The sequence below is a fragment of the Balaenoptera acutorostrata genome, chromosome 3 (genome assembly GCF_949987535.1).
Source record: "Balaenoptera acutorostrata chromosome 3, mBalAcu1.1, whole genome shotgun sequence".
NCBI classification, from domain to species: Eukaryota; Metazoa; Chordata; class Mammalia; order Artiodactyla; family Balaenopteridae; genus Balaenoptera; species Balaenoptera acutorostrata.
This window is the reverse complement of record NC_080066.1, coordinates 88,076,275-88,096,608: the sequence shown is the minus strand read 5'-3', so window position 1 is coordinate 88,096,608 and position 20,334 is coordinate 88,076,275. Positions and strand designations below refer to the sequence as shown.

The window sequence follows — 20,334 nt, the reverse complement described above, 5'->3', positions numbered from 1 at the left end:
GTATATCCGAAAGAATTGTGTAAATACGTACACCAAAAGATCTTCTCAATAAGGATAATCACTGCCCTATTCACAATAGCCCCAAATTGGAAACAATCCCAATGATGATCATTGTGGTATTCAAACAAGGGGTTACTACATAGCAACAATATATTTCTTGGGCAAAAAGAAGCCTGTCACAAAGATTGTATACTGCACAGTTGAATTTATATCAAGTTCAAAAGCAGGCAAAAGTATTTTATTCTGTTTGCAGTCAGGATAGTGGTGACTTTTGGTGCAAAGGAAGAGAAAGCAAGTGGTTTTCTAGGATCTTGCAAATGGTGTTCCTTGATCTGGGTAGTGGTTATACAAACATGTTCATTTTGTGATAATCAAGCTACACACTTATGATTTGTGCACTACTCTATATTTATGTTTTCTATATTTATGTTTCAGTTTAAAATGATTACTAAAAACAAAATCAATATACAGATTTCAACGTCATTCCCATGTATCAGCAATAGCCAATTTGACACTTTATGGGGGAGAGGGGGAAGGTACATTTTACAAGAGAACCTAAGTATAAAACTAACAAGAATCACACAAGACTTTTTGGAAACTTCATTGAAGGGTACAAATAAGACCTGAACAAGTAGAAAGACATATATCACCTTTCTGGATGAGAACACAATACCGTAAAGAAGGCAATTCTCCCCCAAATTAATCTATAAATTCCATGTAATTCCAATAAAAATTCCACCAATGCCATTCAGGGAACTTTTCAAACTACTTCTAAAATTCACATTGGAAGAATAAATGTGCAAGAAGAGCTAAGGCGGGCTTCCCTGGTGGCGCAGTGGTTCAGAGTCTGCCTGCCAATGCAGGAGACACGGGTTCGAGCCCTGGTCTGGGAAGATCCCACATGCCACGGAGCACCTGGGCCCGTGAGCCACAACTACTGAGCCTGCGCGTCTGGAGCCTGTGCCCCGCAACGGGAGGGGCCGCGATAGTGAAAGGCCCGCGCACCGCGATGAAGAGCGGTCCCCGCACCGCGATGAAGAGTGGCCCCCACTTGCCGCAACTAGAGAAAGCCCTCGCACGAACCGAAGACCCAACACAGCCAAAAATAAATAAATAAATAAATAAAGTAGCTATAAAAGACAATCTGAAATTCTTTAAAAAAAAAAAAAAAGAAGAGCTAAGGCAATTTTTTTAAAGAACAAAGAGACAAGATCTTCCTTATTATTAAGACATATTATAAAACTATAGAAATTCATTAGACTACAAAGTCTAAAAACAGATTGACACTTTTGTGGTCTTTTAGTCTATGATAGGTGTGGCACCAAATAGCAGACAAAAGGACAAGTGATTAAATTAGCAGAGGTGGCTGAATTAGCTACATATATGAAAAAATATATAAATAAATCCTGTCTTCATGCTATTTATAAATAAATGTTTGATCCATAAAAGATCTACACAAACATTAGAAGACAGATAAAAGGTTATGCTTATGATCTCTGAGGTAGGTAAATCCATCTAAATAGAAAGAAAAAGACAGGAAAGAAACCCTTAGATTTGGTTGCATGAAAACCCATTTTTAAACTTTTGTATAAGACCCCCAAAACAAGAAACAACAGGGAGAATATATTTGCAACACGTGAAACAAAGTATTCATATACAGAGTTTATAAGAAATTCCTATATCAATAAGAAAAAGAAATAAACCCAAAATAAGACCATTTAATTTTCAGAGGTAATATTGATAGAAATGTTCGATAAACATAGTGAAAGATAATCTCCAATAAATTAACGCTATAAAAAATAAAACAAGACGCCATTAAATTGATAAAATTGTTAAAGTTCAACAAAATCATGTCTGGTAACGGTGTGGATATTCTCAGACACCGCTGGCTAGAGCTTAAATTTGTACAGCAACCTTGAGAGCAATTTGACATTTATTAAAAACTAAAGTATGCATACCCCACAATTCCACCTTTGCACTTCTAGGTTTTTATTCTAGAGAAATGTTGGCACATGTGGATGTTCAATTACCCATAGTTTGTAATATCAAAAAATAGAAAGTTATTTGTGCATAGTTAGGTCAACTACAGTATAGCTATACAAATAGAATACTATGAAAAAATATATGTCTATGTATACTAACAGGTAAATCTTCAAGACATTGCTGAGGGTTTTTTGTTTGTTTGTTTGCTTATTTTGTCAGTTGAAGACAATTACGTAAGACATGTAAAAAAAAATAAGATTTTTTTTCACGAGGACATAAAGATTCATGTAAACGCAAAGAAAAAGGGTTTAAAGAATACACACCAAACCGGTAACAGTGTACATTTATCTCCTGCGAAATGAAATGGGACTATATATTTCTTGTCTGGTTTTTTAAAGAACACCGATAATATACTTATTTGTGAATTTAACTTTTTTTTAAATGAGAAAAATAGTAGAGATGAATGGATAAATTCTAAATGTGTTGATCTGTGGTTGAGAACATCGTGTGGTTTGGAGGTGCGGATTTAGCGGTCATTAGCGCACAGATAAACAGTTAAAACTGTGGAACAGACGCGATTGCCTGGGGATGGGGGAAAGAGTAGGAGCTGAAAGAGGGAGAGAAAGGAGGGGGGCGATGAGGGAGGAGGAGTAAGGGGTCTTACAGAAGCCACGTATTTTCAAGCTTATCGCATCATAAGCAGCAGAACGGTTAGGTAAGGCAGAGGCCAAGCAACGCTCTTGCACGTACAGCATCTAGGTCTGAAGTTCGAACGCACGAAGAGCCAACCAGCGGGCCCCGGGAACATTCCTGGGGTGGAACTGCGAGCTGCCGGCCCCCAAACAGCGCTCCGAGGGGTAGGCGGTGTCTGGGGGGTCGCGCATACGCACAAGGTCACGCAAGCGCACGGTGCTTGCGCAAGCGCAGAACCGCACGGCCGCGTAGCTCCGATCCTGCCGAAAACGCCTTGCGGGGAGGTTGAGCCGCTTGCACAATGTCTGAAATGAACGAGCTGTCCGAGCTCTATGAGGAAAGCAATGACCTGCAGATGGATGTGATGCCTGGCGAGAATGACCTTCCGCAGATGGAGGTAGGCGGCGGGAGCCGGGAGCCATCCCTGAACCCCTCCCGCGCCGGGGCCCAGCCACAGCTGGAGGAGGAAGGCCCGATGGAGGAGGAGGCCGCCCAGCCAATGGCGGAGCCGCGGGGGCAGCGAGGCCTCGCCAGCCGGCCCGGCCCTGGGGAGCAGCCAGGCCAGATCGCGGGCCCTGATTTCGAGAGCGAGGACGAGGGCGAGGAATTCGATGACTGGGAGGACGACTACGACTATCCGGAAGAGGAGCAGCTGAGTGGCGCAGGCTACAGAGTATCCGCGGCCCTTGAAGAAGCCAACAAGATGTTTTTGAGAACCTCCAGAGCAAGAGAAGCAGCTCTGGATGGCGGGTTTCAGATGCATTACGAGAAGACCCCGTTTGATCAGTTGGCTTTTATCGAAGAGCTTTTTTCACTCATGGTTGTCAATCGTCTGACCGAAGAGCTCGGCTGCGATGAGATTATTGATAGAGAGTAGTTAAACGCTGGGAAGAGAGGAGGAAACTACTTGAGGAGAGACCTGGCATTCCACTGTCTCTTGGGTTCATTCCAAATAGTTCCGTGCCAATGAAAAACTTGGTCTTCAAAAAAAAAAAAATTTTTTTTTTTTTTGTAGAATAAAGTAGTGACTGCACAGTTATGAAAAAGGAAGAAAATTGTTAAAGAAAAAGGATCTTAATACTGTTGAAATCTGTTTTCAAGAATGGCCTGAAACATTTATGGCTTTGACTTTGTTATTGATCCAGATTAATTTCCTTGCATTGAGGAAAATATCTTTCATATGTTACTGTAAGGGGTGGCTTTGCAAGAGTAAGTCATGACCAAGACAGATTGCCAGTACAAGAGCCCACTGATATTAATTATATGAGAAAAAGTAACTAATTTATCCAGCTTAGGACCTGAGATGTTTTTGAGTTATTTGGACTGAAAGCATATTGAGAAAACTGTCAGGTTCCGTTTTGTGATCTATCCAAGCCGTGGTTATCAAAAGCTAAATTTTTAGTGTAAAATAAATCGAGTATTCTTCAGTATCCCGAAAGGATAATCAAACCCCAAAAGAAATACGTATCATGTGTGCTATATCTTAAAATGTGTTTCCAAGAGCATCTGAGATTTTGTTTGTACGTGTATCTTGATCATTTTTAAAGCTACTGTAATCTTTAATTCAAGAAAATTCATTGTCTTGAACATTTTTAAGAGTCAAAAATTAAGATGTCCTTAATAATTAAGTTTCAAATTTAGACATTAATGTGTATGTGAAAGTACAAAGAAAACAAACTATTTCTAACATCCGTATATACTAGAGAAATATTCTGTTTTACTTGCTCTGTTTTTCATTTTTTACAGGCAAAAGACTCTGGTTGAACTTCATAATGTAAGAACTGTTAAGTGAAAATTGTCCAGTAAAAGGAAAGCCCTACACCTAAAAAAAGACTTCATGAACAACCCTTAAAGGTTTTAAACCTGCCCAGAAATCCACCTTGGTATCTGAAGTTTCCCTCTGTCTCCTCCTCTAGTTAAGCTTGTTATTGGTTATGCACCAGCATTGGGGATAATAAAAATTTCTTGTTCTGTGTATTTTGTTTGTTTGGCTAATAGTATTGCATACATACTTTCTCTAATACTACTTTTTATTGTGTTATACTGGTTTTATTGTATGGTTGGAATCACCTTATGATTTAAACTTAATGACTATAAGGGAACGTGCTCCAGCTTCAAATACCAGATTACAAATTAATTGGTGGAAATTAAACTTAGTAAATTCCTATAAGAGAATTTGCCAACCTGGGAAAAACTGCCAAATCAATAAGGATGTTACTGTGGTTATTAAGATGCTGATGTTCTGTGTGAATAATAATTAGTCAGAAGGCTGTGCCCAGTAAAACTGAATATACCAACAGGTCTTAGGATCAGTAAAAAGGTACCAGGTGTTTTTACTCCATTATGGCAGTAAAGGACACATCCAATACAACAGGACAACTTGGAGCCTTATTTATGTTACAGTCATCCTGTCTTTTAGGGAGGGGGGTTCTTTTCTGTAAAATACAGGACTGACAAGTAAGGATGATCATAATTCAGACATGAGCTTGGCAGGGGAGAGGAGTGATAGATGGGCGAAGACTAGATAGAAGGTTAAGTAGTGGCACTTAAAACATCTTAATCCTACTTCCTCTCCCACGGCTCACTTCTTTCATTGCATTTTCAAACAGCTTGTAGATGCAGTTATGAGTCTGGATACATAACCGCTTGTGTGATGTGAATTAACAGGACTCTGGACAAAGATTTAAAAGGGTGCCAGTACACATAAACTGACTAGTTGCATTTACCTCCAGATAAAGATGACAGGAAATAGGTTCAGAAAAGAACAGATCTACAAACCAGGAAGTGTAATTCTCTTTCTCTTAGGGATCAAGTAGGGAGCAAGAGGAGGGGGAAAGAAAACCACTCCCTGTTGGGTTTGAAGGCTCATTTGGGGGAGAAAGACCTGGACTCTCTAACTCACTTCTCTGATGGTTGGTTTGTTGGTCTTAAAACTAGGCAGTAACCTGAGAGACCACTGAAATTAATACTTGTTAATATTTACTAAAGGTAGAAAAGGGTAACATTTTAAAATGTTACAGTTAATCACAGACTGGAACCAGCCTACCTGATTCAAATCTGGGCTCCACTGCTTATAGCTCTGTAACTGAGTAGATTAATCTCTCTGCCTCAGGATCCTGAACTGAAAATAAGGATAATTGGATGAACCTTATAAATTGTGAGGATTAAATGAAGATATACACACATCTATATCAACAGATAAACTAAAGAAAGGAGTTCTGGGGACGTTCTAATCCTGATTCTTTGATGGGGGGAGAGGGTGCGGATGTAGAATGGGGAGAGCAAACTTAAACTTATAAGTGTGTAGTGTGATTTGTGGAGAGCTTTCTAGGTCTATCCATAGCTAAATGTTTGCTTAGATCAGATGTCCCACATTGGCTCATCTCAATAACACATATATTTTGTTTGGCTCATGCTTATAATTTTAATTTCTTAATTAAAGACCAACATCTCATAATACAGAGAGAGCAGCAGAACTCCCAGATTTCCATCTTCTTTTCCCCCCCCCCCCCCAAAAGTGGAAGACCTGGCAGCCCTTGACCTATAGTCCCATCGGAAGCATCTGATAGGCCTTTACACAGGGAAAGTATTCTGTTTGCCATGTTCCCCAGGGTTGTCTCCCCAACGTGGAGACCAAGTAGCACTCATCATTTATCACTGTGCTCGCACCATTGTGTGTTCATGAACCTGGACAGTTTGCATTACTTGCCTGGCCTCTGTAGGTGTTTGAATTGCCTCTCCTCTTGGAGACTAAAGGATGTCTCCATTTTCTGCCCGTTTTACCTTATCTCTTTATTACCCTTCTCAATTTCAGTAGCTGTTAGAGTCGATGATAGGAGTGTAGAAATGAGTAGAGAAATAGTGGGAGTAGGAGCTGCTCAGACTGACATTTTTGCTTAACGCCTTATTAAAGTATGTCAAGGAAGTCTGTTGCTTGAATTTTTAAAACAAGGACTATATAAAAACCCCTATAACTTGCTTTTGCAAAATATATTTTCCCATCCCCAAATATGGTAAGTTTTAAAAATTGCAAGCATTGCATGTTTGCGTGTTTAATATCTTATTTTCTGCCTCTGAGGTTTTGTGAGACATTTTCTGGGAGTGAATGGTTACACTCTCTATGTTCTCAGTGACTGAAGATAAATGTGAACCATCTGACCCATAAATGCTCTGTCATCTATGAATGTATCTATAAACTTGAAGCTGTTTATGTTTTCCATCCAAAGTATATCTTTGAAGTTAAGGGTGGGGGGAGGATATTTGTATTTATCTTAGAACTTCAGAGGCTAGTTTTCTTTAAGGAAAATTTAATTGATAAATCATTTTCTCATGCTACATCTACAAGGTCACTTCTCTGCTGCCTTTAACCCTTGGACATTTTAGCTGTCCTTTTGAAGGAACGTATAAAACTTCTTGAGTTTAAGCATCCAGAGCGGCACATCTTTTTTACACCCCAAACCCCACCCCCCGTGGCCATTCTCCCCAGGTCTGCAGAAAACTTCAAAGTTATTTTTAAAAATCAGCCCCTGGGTCTAATATCAATGAGATCCCAACTTTGATCCCCACTCCAGCGGTGGGCTGAACACAGCCCATTCCATGCCACCAGTGCAGAAAAAATGTGAGCCACTCCCCAAAGCAACTCTTTGCTGTAACTACTGGTCGTGGAAGCCACCCACGCCCACTGTCCCTCCTTTTATTCGCCTGAAAGACTATGGACGTGTGGCAATACCAGCTCTAATTGCAGTGGCCTGGAAAAGGGTAACGGAGGGGAAAGAGATTTTGAGAATAACTTATGCCCTCCACCATACACACCACAACCCTCTTCTTCCTAAATTCCCCATTCACTTCAGTCACCCATGGAAAGAGCCATTTTTAAAAATGCTCATTTGATTCTGCACAGCTGTCATCGTGATGGCTCTCGCTTTGCCTACTCTTCCTCTCCTACAAAACTCAGATAATTCAAGGGTTCCTATACTCAATGAAATCCTATAACTAAAAGAATTGAGCATCCCTGGTACCATCCACATGGGTGAAAACTAAAAATAAATTTTACATCCACAAATGTCTTGAGGGCAAAGCATCCGAAGGACAATGAATGTTTCACCTTCCACCCAGATAGGCTGCATCTTCCAAGTACAGCCCCATATGTTCTGCTGTCAGATATCAATGGTATCACCTCTCTTGGATAACCAATCTTGATTCAACCAGACAGGAATCTATTTTAAATTGTTTCATATTAAACATTTTCCTCTATGGTGTTTTATACTACTGTGGAAGCAATGTATTTTATTCTGCTTTTGAATTTAGAAAATAAAGCAAACCTCAAAACCACAAGTGAAACAGTTACAGATGTAGAAAACAAACATGGTTACGAGGGGTGGGGGGAAGCGGGGTGGGGGAGGGATAAATTGGGAGGTTGGGATTGACATATACACACTACTATATACAAAATAAATAACTAATAAGGACCTACTATATAGAACAGGGGGGCTTCCCTGGTGGAACAGTGGTTAAGAATCCACCTGCCGGGGGCTTCCCTGGTGGCGCAGTGGTTGAGAATCTGCCTGCCGATGCAGGGGACACGGGTTCGAGCCTTGGTCTGGGAAGATCCCACATGCCGCGGAGCAACTAGGCCCGTGAGCCACAACTACTGAGCCTGCACGTCTGGAGCCTGTGCTCCGCAACAAGAGAGGCCGCGATGGTGAGAGGCCCGCACACCGCGATGAGGAGTGGACCCTGCCTGCCACAGCTGGAGAAAGCCCTCGCACAGAAACGAAGACCCAACACAGCAAAGTAAATAAATAAATAAATAATTAAAAATGAAAAAAAAAAAAAAAAGAATCCACCTGCCAATGCAGGGGACATGGGTTCGAGCCCTGATCAGGGAAGATCCCACATGCCGCGGAGCAACTAAGCCCGTGAGCCAGAACTATGAGCCCGCGTTGCTAGAGCCCGTGCTCCGCAACAAGAGAATCCACCACAATGAGAAGCCCACACACCGCAAGGAAGAGTAGCCCCGCTCGCCGCAACTAGAGAAAGCCTGCGTGCAGCAACAAAGACCCAACGCAGCCAAAAATAAATAAATGAATAAATAAATAAATAAATAATATAGCACTCTTCTCAATACTCTGTAATGACCTATATGGGAATAGAATCTAAAAAAGAGTGGCTATATGTATATGCATAACTGATTCACTTTGCTATACAGCAGAAACTAACACAACATTGTAAATCAACTATACTCCAAGAAAAATTAAAAAAAAAAAACTGCAAGTGAATTTTTTGGCAAAAAATGGAAATCAAAATGTTTATAACTGTACTTATATGTTACTGACAATTTTATAATTTTACATATTAGAATATGCTTTCCCTGCTAAGTACTGAGTATACGAAAAGGCCTCAAGGAAAAATGCACCATGCAACGGGCACTGTGCTGAGTGATTTACATCCAGTGATTTATATGATCTTACTTAATCTAAATAACCCTATAAGACACATACTGTTGCTAAGTCCATCTTCTCAGAAACTCTATGTTTAAGACTATAATCCTCATTTCACTGATGATGAAAATTGAGTGGTAGGGTAACTTGCTTGTTAGTGGCAAAGCCAGGCTTTCAACCTACATGTGACCCCAAAGCCTCTTAGTGTTTTACCACTGACAAGTACATGTTAAACCTTGCGTGAGTCCCTGATCAACAGCACTCCACACAGTAAAAACTTATATACTAAGAACCTCAAATCACTACATATTAGACAAAGAAAAATTAGACTCTAACATATGTAAATAACCTGATATAAGGAATTTAGTTTAAAAAATAAAAAGTAAGTCAAAAAAGAGTGCCCTAGGTTAAAGTACATATTTAGCCCAATGCCTGTATATCTTTTATATTTGCTTCAGCAATGCTGTTCTTTGAGAAATAATGTTTACAGTGAGAACTCAGGCACACCATAGCATCATAAATCATCAAAGATGAAAAAGTTGTTTACACAATAACATTTGAGAAGGCTTTTCAATCTTAAGGGTTGGAAGAAAATGTTTTCTGCTTAAATTTCGGTTAGCTAGAACACTGACCCTAACATCACCCTTCCCCTCTGTCCTTCATTTGCATCCCCAGTCCAACACACAGTCTGTTAGTTCTGATGATGGAATTGCTTTCCCTTTGGAGAGGGGTAGCGGAGAGTAATAAATGACTGACTCAAATATATTCCAAATGGCACTTAATATGTTCTTTGCACCTTAGTTCTTATTACAAAGCCGATAGGTAGGGGCAAGTATGTAGGCAGTTAAATGCCCCAGTGATGGGTTAGTAATACTGTTGTCCTAATTATTGCTACACATAAATCCTTGGCAGATTTTTTTCCCTCATGTCTTATTAAGTTTTAGGCACACTGTCTGAAACTTTATTCTCTTCATTATGCCCAGATTGTTCTAGAAAAATAGATGATATGTTAAACTATAAATGACATTCATGATCTTACCTGTTGGTTGTCAAGATTCATCAGTGTGAGGCTGCATGTTGAGATGGTCAGTTTTATATTCATTCCCGAAAACTGAAGATTACTTTTGCCAAGAACTGTTGATAGGAACTTAGCTGGAGGCTTTAAAAATAACAAAACAACACTCTATAAGTTATGGATTTTGTTACAGAATGAATATTTATGTTTTTTTAAATGTTAAAAATGAAACCAAAAGTTGGTTCCTCAAAAAGATCAACAAAATTGACAAACCTTTAGCTAGATAAACTAAGGTAAAAAGAGAGAAGACTCAAATTAGTAAGATGAGAAATGAGAGTGGAGTCATTACTACCAATTCAACAGAAGTAAAAGGATTATAAGAGAATACTATGAACAATCGTATGTCAACACACTGGATTACCTAGATGAAATGGACAAATTCCTAGAAACATAAAAGCTACCAAGAATAAATCATGAAGAAACAGAAAATCTGTGTAGACCTATAACTAGTCAGAGGAAGGAAGGAAGGGAGGGAGGAAGGAAGGGAGGGAGGCAGGAAGGCAGGCAGGAAGGAAGGAAGGAAGAAAGGAAGGGAAAATAACAAGTGTTAGCAAGGATGTGGAGAAACTGAAACCCTTGTACACTATTTGTAGGAATGTACAATGGTACAACAGCTATGGAAAACAGTATAGCAGCTCCCCAAAAAATTAAAAATAGAATTACCATGTGATCCAGTAATTTCTACTTTTTGTTATATACCCAAAAGAACTGAAAGCAAGGACTTGAAGAGATATTTGTACATCCATGTACATAGCAGCATTATTTACAATAGTTAAAACATGGAAGTGACCCAAGTGTCCATCAACAGATAAATGGAAAGCAAAATGTGATATATACATACAATGAAATATTTATTCAGTCTTAGTAAGGAAGGAAATTTTGACATGTGCTACAGCATGGATGAACCTTGAGGACATTATGTGAAGTAATGTGAAATAAGCCAGTCACAATAAAACAAATACTGTATGATTCCACTTATATGAGATACTTAGAGTAGTCAAAATCATAGAGACAGAAAGTAGAATGGTGGTTGCCAGGGGCTGGGGCAGGGGGGAATGGGAAGTTGTTTTTTAATGAGTATAAACTTTCTGTTTTACAAGATAAAAAAAGAGTTATGGGACTATTCCTAATAAATTGTTTAACTAGATTGTGTAAAATAATTTCATTGCTTAATATGAAATTTCAAAGTTAAGGCTTGGGGGAAATGGGCTTTATAGAAGCAAACAATTCTAAGTATATTCTGTTCTTCAAATAAATGACTTTATTTCTTTAAAAAAATAGTTATGGGGATAGATGGGGGTGATGATTGAACAACAATATGAATGTACTTAATATCCCTGAACTATACCCTTAGAAATGGTTACAATGGTAGATTTTATGTTATGTGTATTTTACCACAATTTTTCAAATTGGGAGGAAAAAGAATATAAAAAATATAAAGTGCGTGGAAGAGTCCCTGGCATGTATTAAGTACTCAATAAAAATGCTAGCTATCAAAGGAAATTAGCTCAAAAATTACTTTTTGTTTTTTTACTTCTTTACATGTGTACTTTCTGGAAAGATGATAGCCTGGTTTGCTTTTGTTTTATTTTGTTTTGGAGTGTGGACTCCCACTACTCCTGAAATGAGAAAGTCTTAAGTGAATAAGCCTGTTTGTTGGGATCTTCCAGTCGGAACCTCCTATTCACAGAGGTTATGAGAGGCAGGAGGAGGCTAGAGGCTACAGACAGACCATCGGTTCTGTCAGAGAAACTAGTAATGGGAGTTCTAGTAGAATTCAAGAGCCGTTCATCAGAGTTTCCCAGATCATGTGGCTCATCTGAGTCACTCTGTTTGACAGTGGGTTCAGCCCTACGCAAAATAATGAGTAATGATAAAAAATTAGGCAGGGTGGTATGGAAATAGAGCAGTAAGCCGGGACTCTGAAGACCTGGCTTCTACAGCTGGCGCTGACCTTGATCTTCCTAGTGACTCAAGGCAAGTCTCTTCTCTGAGCCACAGTTTAGCAGCTGGCAAAGTGAGAGGGTTCAACTGGGAGATCTCTAAAAATTCCTCCCCTCTTAAACAGTCTACAATTCTATAATTTATATAGTTATCTTAAGAGCCATTGCACCTCCCCTTTGGACTTTTCAAAGCAACAAAGTATTCTAGGGATATTACTAACTACCATTAGCGTTGAAAGCCTAATGTAAGCAAGACACTTACACATCACTTCATTTAATTCTTACATAATTCTATAAACTAAGGGCTATTTTCCCTACTTTACAAATAAGGAAATCAAGGATTCAAAAGGTGAAATGACTTGATCAAGATCACACAGTTAGTAGGTGGCAGAGACAGGATTTAAATCCAAGTCTAACATCAAATCTCATGATTTATTTCAACATGAAAAGCTCCTTCTACCCATTTATTACCCTTTCCTCTACCAGCACTCTTGTTTCCAACTGAAAAGAGGCCATGGAGTCCTAAAAGTCTAAAATGTTAAAATGCGGAATACATACATTATAAAATATTGAAATTGGAAGGTACCAAAATTGGTCATCTGGTGCAACAGCTTAACTTTACAGGAACAAGAATGGAGTTTTGGAGAGATGAGATACCATGCTCAAAGGTAAGTAAATACCTAGCTCTGCAACCAGATTTTCTGACTTGAAAAGACCCAGGTGCTTTCTCCACTCTGACCCTCAGGCATCACCATTTCAGACAGTGTCTGGCAAGTCAGAAAAATTTGAGGGACAAGAACGAACAACTTTGAGTGCATCTCAGATAGCACGCCAAATAATCAAGGCCGTTCTGGACCTTGGGTCATGTGGTGGAATGAACTAACAACTATTTTGATACTATCTTTCCCATAGTTAGGGAAACTAAAACAAAAAAACCACACCAATATTTACCTTTCGCTTTTTAATGGCTCCATTTGCCCCAGGGACAGCTCCACACAGGCGACTTATTGCTTCCCTACAGAACAGAAACCATATAAAGACTCAGCACACAGTAAACGTTCAATAAACATTAGCAAGTATTATGACCAAAATGTACACTCACATAATGGTGAGTCTGACATAAATGACCTTCCCCACTCCCACTGGAGAAAACACTGAGCTTAGTCTCTGGGCAGCTCAAACCCAAGAAAATCCAGCAACACCCTAATATTGAAAAATTGCTTTACAGTAAGGAGTCCTACTATTCACCTTCTTCGTCTTTTTTCCTTGGCTTTTAAGGATTGGTTTTCAGTGCTATTGATTTCTAACCAAAAAGGACTGATGGAACCTTACTGTCTGGGAATATTTCAGTTTTACCTTTAGCAAAATCCTCTGTGGTGTGATGAATAAAAAAGCTTCATAGTACCTCAGCACCGAAGATAATTAAATACAAAAGAATCCAACACTAGAGGAAGTTTAAAAGGATTGAGAGAGAATTGAACTTCAAGGTGGTCTCAAATGGAGCCTTATTGACTAAGTTACTGCTCCAAGCCATTGAGCTTTCATGTAATTTCACAGAAGAAAAGAAAATCAATAACAAATTTCCTCCTTTGCTTATTTTTCTGCCCTTACTATATATTGCACTTCCTGAGAGAAAAGCACCGCTAAAAGAAGTAGTTGTTCCTTAATGGAAGTGGTGAACGAACTGGCGCCCTCCTCTCCAGAAATGCAGTTATAACTAAGAGCTTTTGTCTCTGGGACTCAGCATTCAGAACCACCCAAGCTTTCATGTGGCGTAATCTGAACCTTCACTTCATGGCTTTCAACACACATATCAAACTTTTCACAAAGCAAATGGAAATCTCTAAACTCCTTCCCGGATCCACTGGACATCATCGTTTAAATTAGTACACTGTATTCACACACACACACAAACACACACACACACACACACACACACACACACACCCAATATACAGTTTTTATATATATTAGATTTCATGAAAATATTTTCTATGAGATGTTTTTGATTCCCAAAGGAAGGGAGATGCAGAGAGAGGAATGCAGACCCATTAAAAATATATATACGGTATAGATAGATATAAAGATATATAAATAAATATAGATAGGCAGATCTATATATATAGTAGTGCAGAGCTATGTTCTCAACATAACTACCCGCAACCAATGGACAGAAAGGCTTTTTGCCTTGGCATATCTTCTCAGAATTTTATGTTTATTGCTTCTCTAGGATTCCAAACTTGTTCTGTGGAGTCAAACAGGACAACTCAGAGAGTTGGTCTTTTTGGCTTGGTTGGTTGATTGATGTTTTGAGTCATCTTAATGATTAGTCAATAATTGATGACACATCTAATTGATCCCAGTTGGCCTCTGGTGTTGCCAAAATAACTAGTCCAGGCGCCCAAATATGTTGTTGGTATTTAACAAAGAGAGATTATGGGAAAGGTGTTCTTAGACCCTTTACTCCATGAGAGCCAACAGGGGTGCTCTGGTCTAAAAAGCTCCCTGTAAATGGTTTGAAATAAAAGTAGAAACAAAAGTGGGCACGGATGCTGCCAAGTATAATAATAGTTATTATTAGAAGTTGTTACTTTTATATAGCACCTATAGTTTTATGAACTGCTTTTCCAGGCATTGTTTTCTTGATTCTCATTCCAACTGTCAATATCTTCTAACAAAAAAGTAAAGTTATGAATTTGAATTAAAGGGAATGCTTTATAGGATGAGCACCCTTCCAGGAGGGTTTGGAAGGCTGAACCTTCCTGGCAGAGGGGAGTTGGGAAATTCCAGACAGAGGGAAGAGCATGCGTAAAGACACTAAAACATAAATTATCACAACACGTGGGGAACTGCAGTACTTTGACGTTGATATTGCAGGAGCATAAAGTGTGGTAGAACAAGATTGAGTAAGAGCTAAGAGATGGGATTAGAGTCTGAAAACTTTTTCTATAAAGAGCCAGATAGTAAATATTTTAGACTTTGCTCTGTTGCAACTACTGAACTCTGCCACTGAAGCTCAACAGCAGCAGTAGACAACATGTAAACAGATGAGCGCAGCTGTGTTCCAGTAACTTTATTTCTAAAAGCAGGCAACTGGCCATATTTAGCCCAAGGGCTGTTGTTTGCCGATTCCTGGATCAGGTAATTCATACAAACGGAGTTAGAAATAGTTCAGTTTTAAGAAACAAGAAAATGTTGACATTCGTTATACTTTTAGAATTAAAAATTAAAGCAACTGTAAGATGCTTGCTCCACTCTTAGTACATTCACAAAAAAGAAAATTACAAAGCCAGTATTGGGGGAAATGGGAATAATTCCACTTCAGGTATATTTATCCATTGCTGGTGGCCTTGATTAGTATTAATACAATCCTTCTAGAGAAAAAGTTAATAAAAGATGACAAATATCATAATATTTATCAGAGCTTTTGACAAGGGAGGAGGAGTTTGTATTGAAATAGCATTGAGTAGTTATGTAAAAGAAACATTTATTTTAGAGTAAAAAACCAACCCCAAAGCTTGTGATATAGATATAAAACAAATCAATATAAATATTGCCACTTGAAATGTTAAGTATGAGAACTATAGAAATATGGGGGGAATCTATACAAATTAGTGGGGAAAAGTAGAACTTGGAATGGCATATACACACTGGTAGCAGCTATATAAAATTAATTCTGTATAAATAGTGACATAGAGCATATAAACAGTGACTTGGTTTAGGTGTCTTCTGTGTGTGATTTGCTGTTTCCTGTTTTTGATTCTATTGATGTTTAGATGTAAACAGTGTTATGTTTTCCTTCATTGTGCAGTTGATTGCATAAAAAATCTTTTAAAATATTCAAAAGAATGCAAAGTTAGTTCCTCAGGAGGAGTTTTGCTCATGTACTGCGGAGATGTGAGAGCACGTCAAGGATGTCCCGATGGAGTGACACAGCCTGCCTCTCTTTTGCCAACAATTGCAGAGATGGGACAATGCTCACGTTATAGATAATAACAGATCTTTATTTCTCTCTCTGCTCCCATCCCAGCTTAGCCTTTAACGCCTCCATCTTTATAGCCACTAAGTCCAGATTTATCTTTTCAGTTTATTTGGTAGACTTGCCGGTTTCCACTCCCCAAAGTTTCACAAACAAAAAAACCCTTGACAAGATTTAGCAATGCTTTCACATGAGAAATCCCTACCTTTAGATTTGTAGCAGAGAGCCTGGGTTTTAATGAAGAAGCTGCTCCTATTTATATGGTCAGGCTCAGCACTAATCACCTTATGTACGTCTTCTCATTTAGTCTTAATAATGTCATTTCAAGGTAGGTAGTTTATCCCCATTTTACAAATGAAGAAACTAAAGTTCAAACAATTTTAATAACTGCCTCCAAATAATGCAGCGGATAGTGGGAGAGACAGAATGCAAATCCAAGTTTGACTTCAAAATCCACACTCACCCAGGGAGGGACCATATTGCCAAGTGCATGAAAAGGAGGGACTCCCAGACTTTGGGGACTAGGAAGAAAAACATATTGGTCCTTCCCCTGCTCACTCCCCAACACAGAAAGGGGCTCCTTTTTGGCCAATCCTTCTGCATTGTGGCTGGAGTAACCTGCCAAGGGAATAAGGCAAAGTGGTAGGGGTCAGCTCTGGAGAAGGCCCATGAGGATGCCCCAGTCCTTTGCTTTCTATACATCAGCTGTTATCTCCTTAGGGACGAGAAGAGCTTCCAGAGCCCAGCCACATGCCCTCAGGGGAAGAACATACATGTGTGCAAGGCACACTCACTCAGAACTTAAAAGTAAGTTGAGGCACCAGAAGCTTCACAGATTCTGAAAGTCTCTTAATATACAACTCAAAACAAAAAAGGGGAAACTTGTGCTTATGAACTTGCTTTTAAAAAGTAGTTATACTGTACACCCACGTTCACAGCAGCATTATTCACAACAGCTAGGGACTTCCCTGGTGGTCCAGTGGTAAAGAATCCGCTTACCAATGCAGGAGACACAGGTTCGATCCCTGGTTAAGATCCCACATGCCGCAGGGCAGCTAAGTCCAAGCACCGCAACTACTGAGCTCACATGCCTCAATGAGAGAGCCCACGTGCAGCAAACTACAGAGCCCATGCGCTCTGGACCCTGCGCACCGCAACTACTGAGCTCACGCACCCTGGAGCCCGCACACCACAGCTAGGGAGAGAAAACCCGCACACCACAACTAGAGAGAAGCCCAAGCACCGCAACTAGAGAGAAACCTGAGCGCCACAACAAAGAGATCACGTGCCATAATGAAAAGGTCCCCCATGTCTCAACAAAAGATCCTGTGTGCTGCAACTAAGATCTGACGCAGCCAAAAAATATAAGATAAATAAATAAAATATTCACAATGGCCAAAGCATGGAATGAACCCAAGTGTCCTCAATGGGTGAATGGATAAGCAAAATGTGGTATATACATACAAGGGAATATTATTCAGCCTTAAAAAGGAAGGAAATTCTGCAATGTGCTACAACATAATGAATCTTGAGGACATTATGCAAAGTGAAATAAACCAGTCACAAAAAGACAGATACTGCATGATTCCACTTACATAAGGTACTTAGAGTAGGTCAAAGATCATAGAAAGTAGAATGATGGTTGCCAGGGTCTGGGGGAGAATGGGGAGTTACTGTTTAATAGGTACAGAGTTTCAGTTTCACAACATGAAAAGAATTATGGGGATGGACAGTGGTGATGGTTGCACAGCAATGTGAACGTATTTAATGCCCCTGAACTATATAGTGGGCTGGCCAAAAAGTTCGTTCAGGTTTTTGTAAGATGTTACAGAAAAACCCAAACGAACTTTTTGGCCAACCCAATACTTTAAAGTGGTAATTAAGATGGTAAATTTTATTTTATGTGTCTTTTGCCATAACAGAGAAAAAGAGCTACCAAAAATAAAGTAGTTACTACTTTTTTTTACTTGAGACTCTAAGGAGAATCATAGGTCTCTCTCCAATAAAAGTACTATTTGTACAAATGTTTCTATTCAATTTTAGAGGGCCCGTCCCACCCCTACCCCCACCCCCCGGCCCCTCAGCACCATCCCTGGAAAACCATCTGTGGGCCTCTTGGGAATCCACACATCCCAGGTTAAGAACCACTGCTTTAAAATAACCTCTGAAAACTCTCCTTTCTTTGCTGTTATCAGTGTTAGCAAATCTGAAACCCTAGTCAGGGAAGACACATACGTGCTTGCGTTTTGTTGCCTTTCTTCACAAAGATCTTTTTTCCCCCTCAGACTCTGACCAAGAGATTAACTGTAACATTTTCAAGAACAGATAGTACTTTCAATGCTTTCCTGGAGTTCCAGACACACTCTCCGACCTAAAGCACTGACTTTACAAATACTGAGAAGAAAGAAAACAGAGATCCTGAAGCAGGGATTCCTCACAGGACGGGGGTGCCCCCCACCATCCCAGCTGCCCAAGCAGCCTGCATTTTTGCAGAGCGTCTTGGAAGCTGACGACCATGGGACATTCTCCAGCGAGCAAACGTTCAGCAATCGTCCTCTCTTAGAGAAGCAAGACTTTTCAGAGTTTAAACGGCTAAAGATTTGCATCCTGGGAGCCTGTACCAGAAAGAGAGAGAGAGAGAGACCCACGGCACCAACAGTGGTCACTTTGTTTATTGTTTTGCCACATGGGAGGGAAGGGGAGAAGCGGGCTGATGTAAGAGAATGAGAATGCAGTTGAAGATTTGCTTTTAAGCATATAAAACCCTGCCTACGCCATAAGACCAAAAAAAGATATTTTTGTCTGTTTTAACAGAGTCCAAACTAATCACCCAAACAAAGGCACCTTTCTTCATCAACCCCTGGCCTCTACAGTACTTAAGAAGTTATAATTTTTCTGTGTCTTTAACTCTTAAACAGTTACGCTCCTCTGGAAGCAATGTTGCCCAATCTTTGTTTTTTAAAATTTGGAAGGCAATATCCTAATCCAAGACAAAGGGGAGCATTTAAGGGAGGTTGGGGGCCTGTGGGACAGAATGTTTCCAATGAATGTCAAAATACAGTTCTTCAGTAAATAGGAAAGCCAGAAACTGTGTCACATGAAACCAGGCAAATGGCCCAGCAGAGCAGTTAAAAGCAACTATCCCCATCTCCCAACACACACACACACACACACACACACACACACACACACACACGGAGTGGTTCTGTTTTGTCCAAGCAAACAGAAATGAGAATACATTTTAATCCCAGCAAGAGCCTTTCCAAAATAAAACTCAGAAAATATGTAGGCAGAACAAAGGCACAGGGATTTTGCCTTACTTTTCGTCTCCAACATGAAACCTTAAAGAAATCAGTTAACAATGTCGCAGGGACAAGTTGTCACCTGAATGTCTCAAACTGCTTTCCTATTGACGAATGAGAGGACTCGTAAGTAATTCAGACTCCACATCAGTGTGGTATTACGGTGTTCCAATTGTTCTAGGGAAACTAGTACCTGCTTTTTTGAAATCTTTGCCTTCAGAACATCAAGCCTCAGTGATCTATGTGTTCAATTTTGTTCAGCTTGGTGAAATTAAAGACATCCAAGAATGTGTGCAAGCCCCAGACAGGACACTTTAGAACATGAGCCTGCCTCCATGGCGATAAGCACACAATGAGTGCAGTCAATGCCCCTAGACCAGCGGAAAATGGAAAACTTCAAACTCCCTTTGTACTATTATCAAGGGGCATCACCCATGCACTCTGGGAGGGTCGACACAGCCCGTAAAATATATCCTTTCATTTTAGAAATAGGCACTTCAGGTCCCAGATGGTCAAATCAAACCTTTCAGGACTGCCCACAGCATTTACTCTCACGTGGACTTATCTCACCACTCCGTCCAACCTGGATTCTATTTAAAATCTGATTATAAAGTACATTTGCAATTCTACCCAACACAAGCCAGCATAGAACACAGGTTGTTCTGTCTACTCTGTGATTCTGCCCTTTGGCTCTGATGCAAAGGTTGACCCATCAGCTGCACTTTAATGAAGTGAAAGACCATCCCGTCCCCAGGATGGCACCTCCCCTGCAAGTATCTCCCCAGTCAACGGAAGTGAAGTGCTGATCTTCTCCTATCCCCACAATGATTTCCTGTAATAGAATCACATATTTCAAAATGCAAACACACCCCCATACTGATGGCTTATACACCTTCAAATATGAAATGACAACAGAGAG

At 39.8% G+C, this 20,334-nt stretch overlaps 1 protein-coding gene and 1 long non-coding RNA gene across 4 annotated transcripts in view; one reads left to right on the top strand and one right to left on the bottom strand.

The window, feature by feature from the left end:
* The window catches only part of SHC4 (SHC adaptor protein 4), a 132,629-nt gene that overhangs the window by 51,845 nt on the left and 60,450 nt on the right, over positions 1–20,334 (bottom strand). For 2 of the 3 annotated variants that reach the window (XM_057543942.1, XM_007170441.2), the window contains 2 exons: positions 13,086–13,149; positions 10,156–10,275 (listed from right to left, as the gene is read on the bottom strand). In XM_057543942.1, coding sequence (XP_057399925.1) covers positions 10,156–10,275; positions 13,086–13,149 — 184 coding nt within the window. Of the gene's footprint in view, positions 1–2,733; positions 4,428–10,155; positions 10,276–13,085; positions 13,150–20,334 lie in introns of those variants that run through there. The other variant, XM_007170443.3, reaches the window with a different exon arrangement.
* LOC102999774 (uncharacterized) lies at positions 2,938–4,653 on the top strand. The gene is made up of 2 exons (XR_450010.2): positions 2,938–3,073; positions 4,423–4,653. It is a non-coding gene; the product is annotated as an uncharacterized LOC102999774 (long non-coding RNA).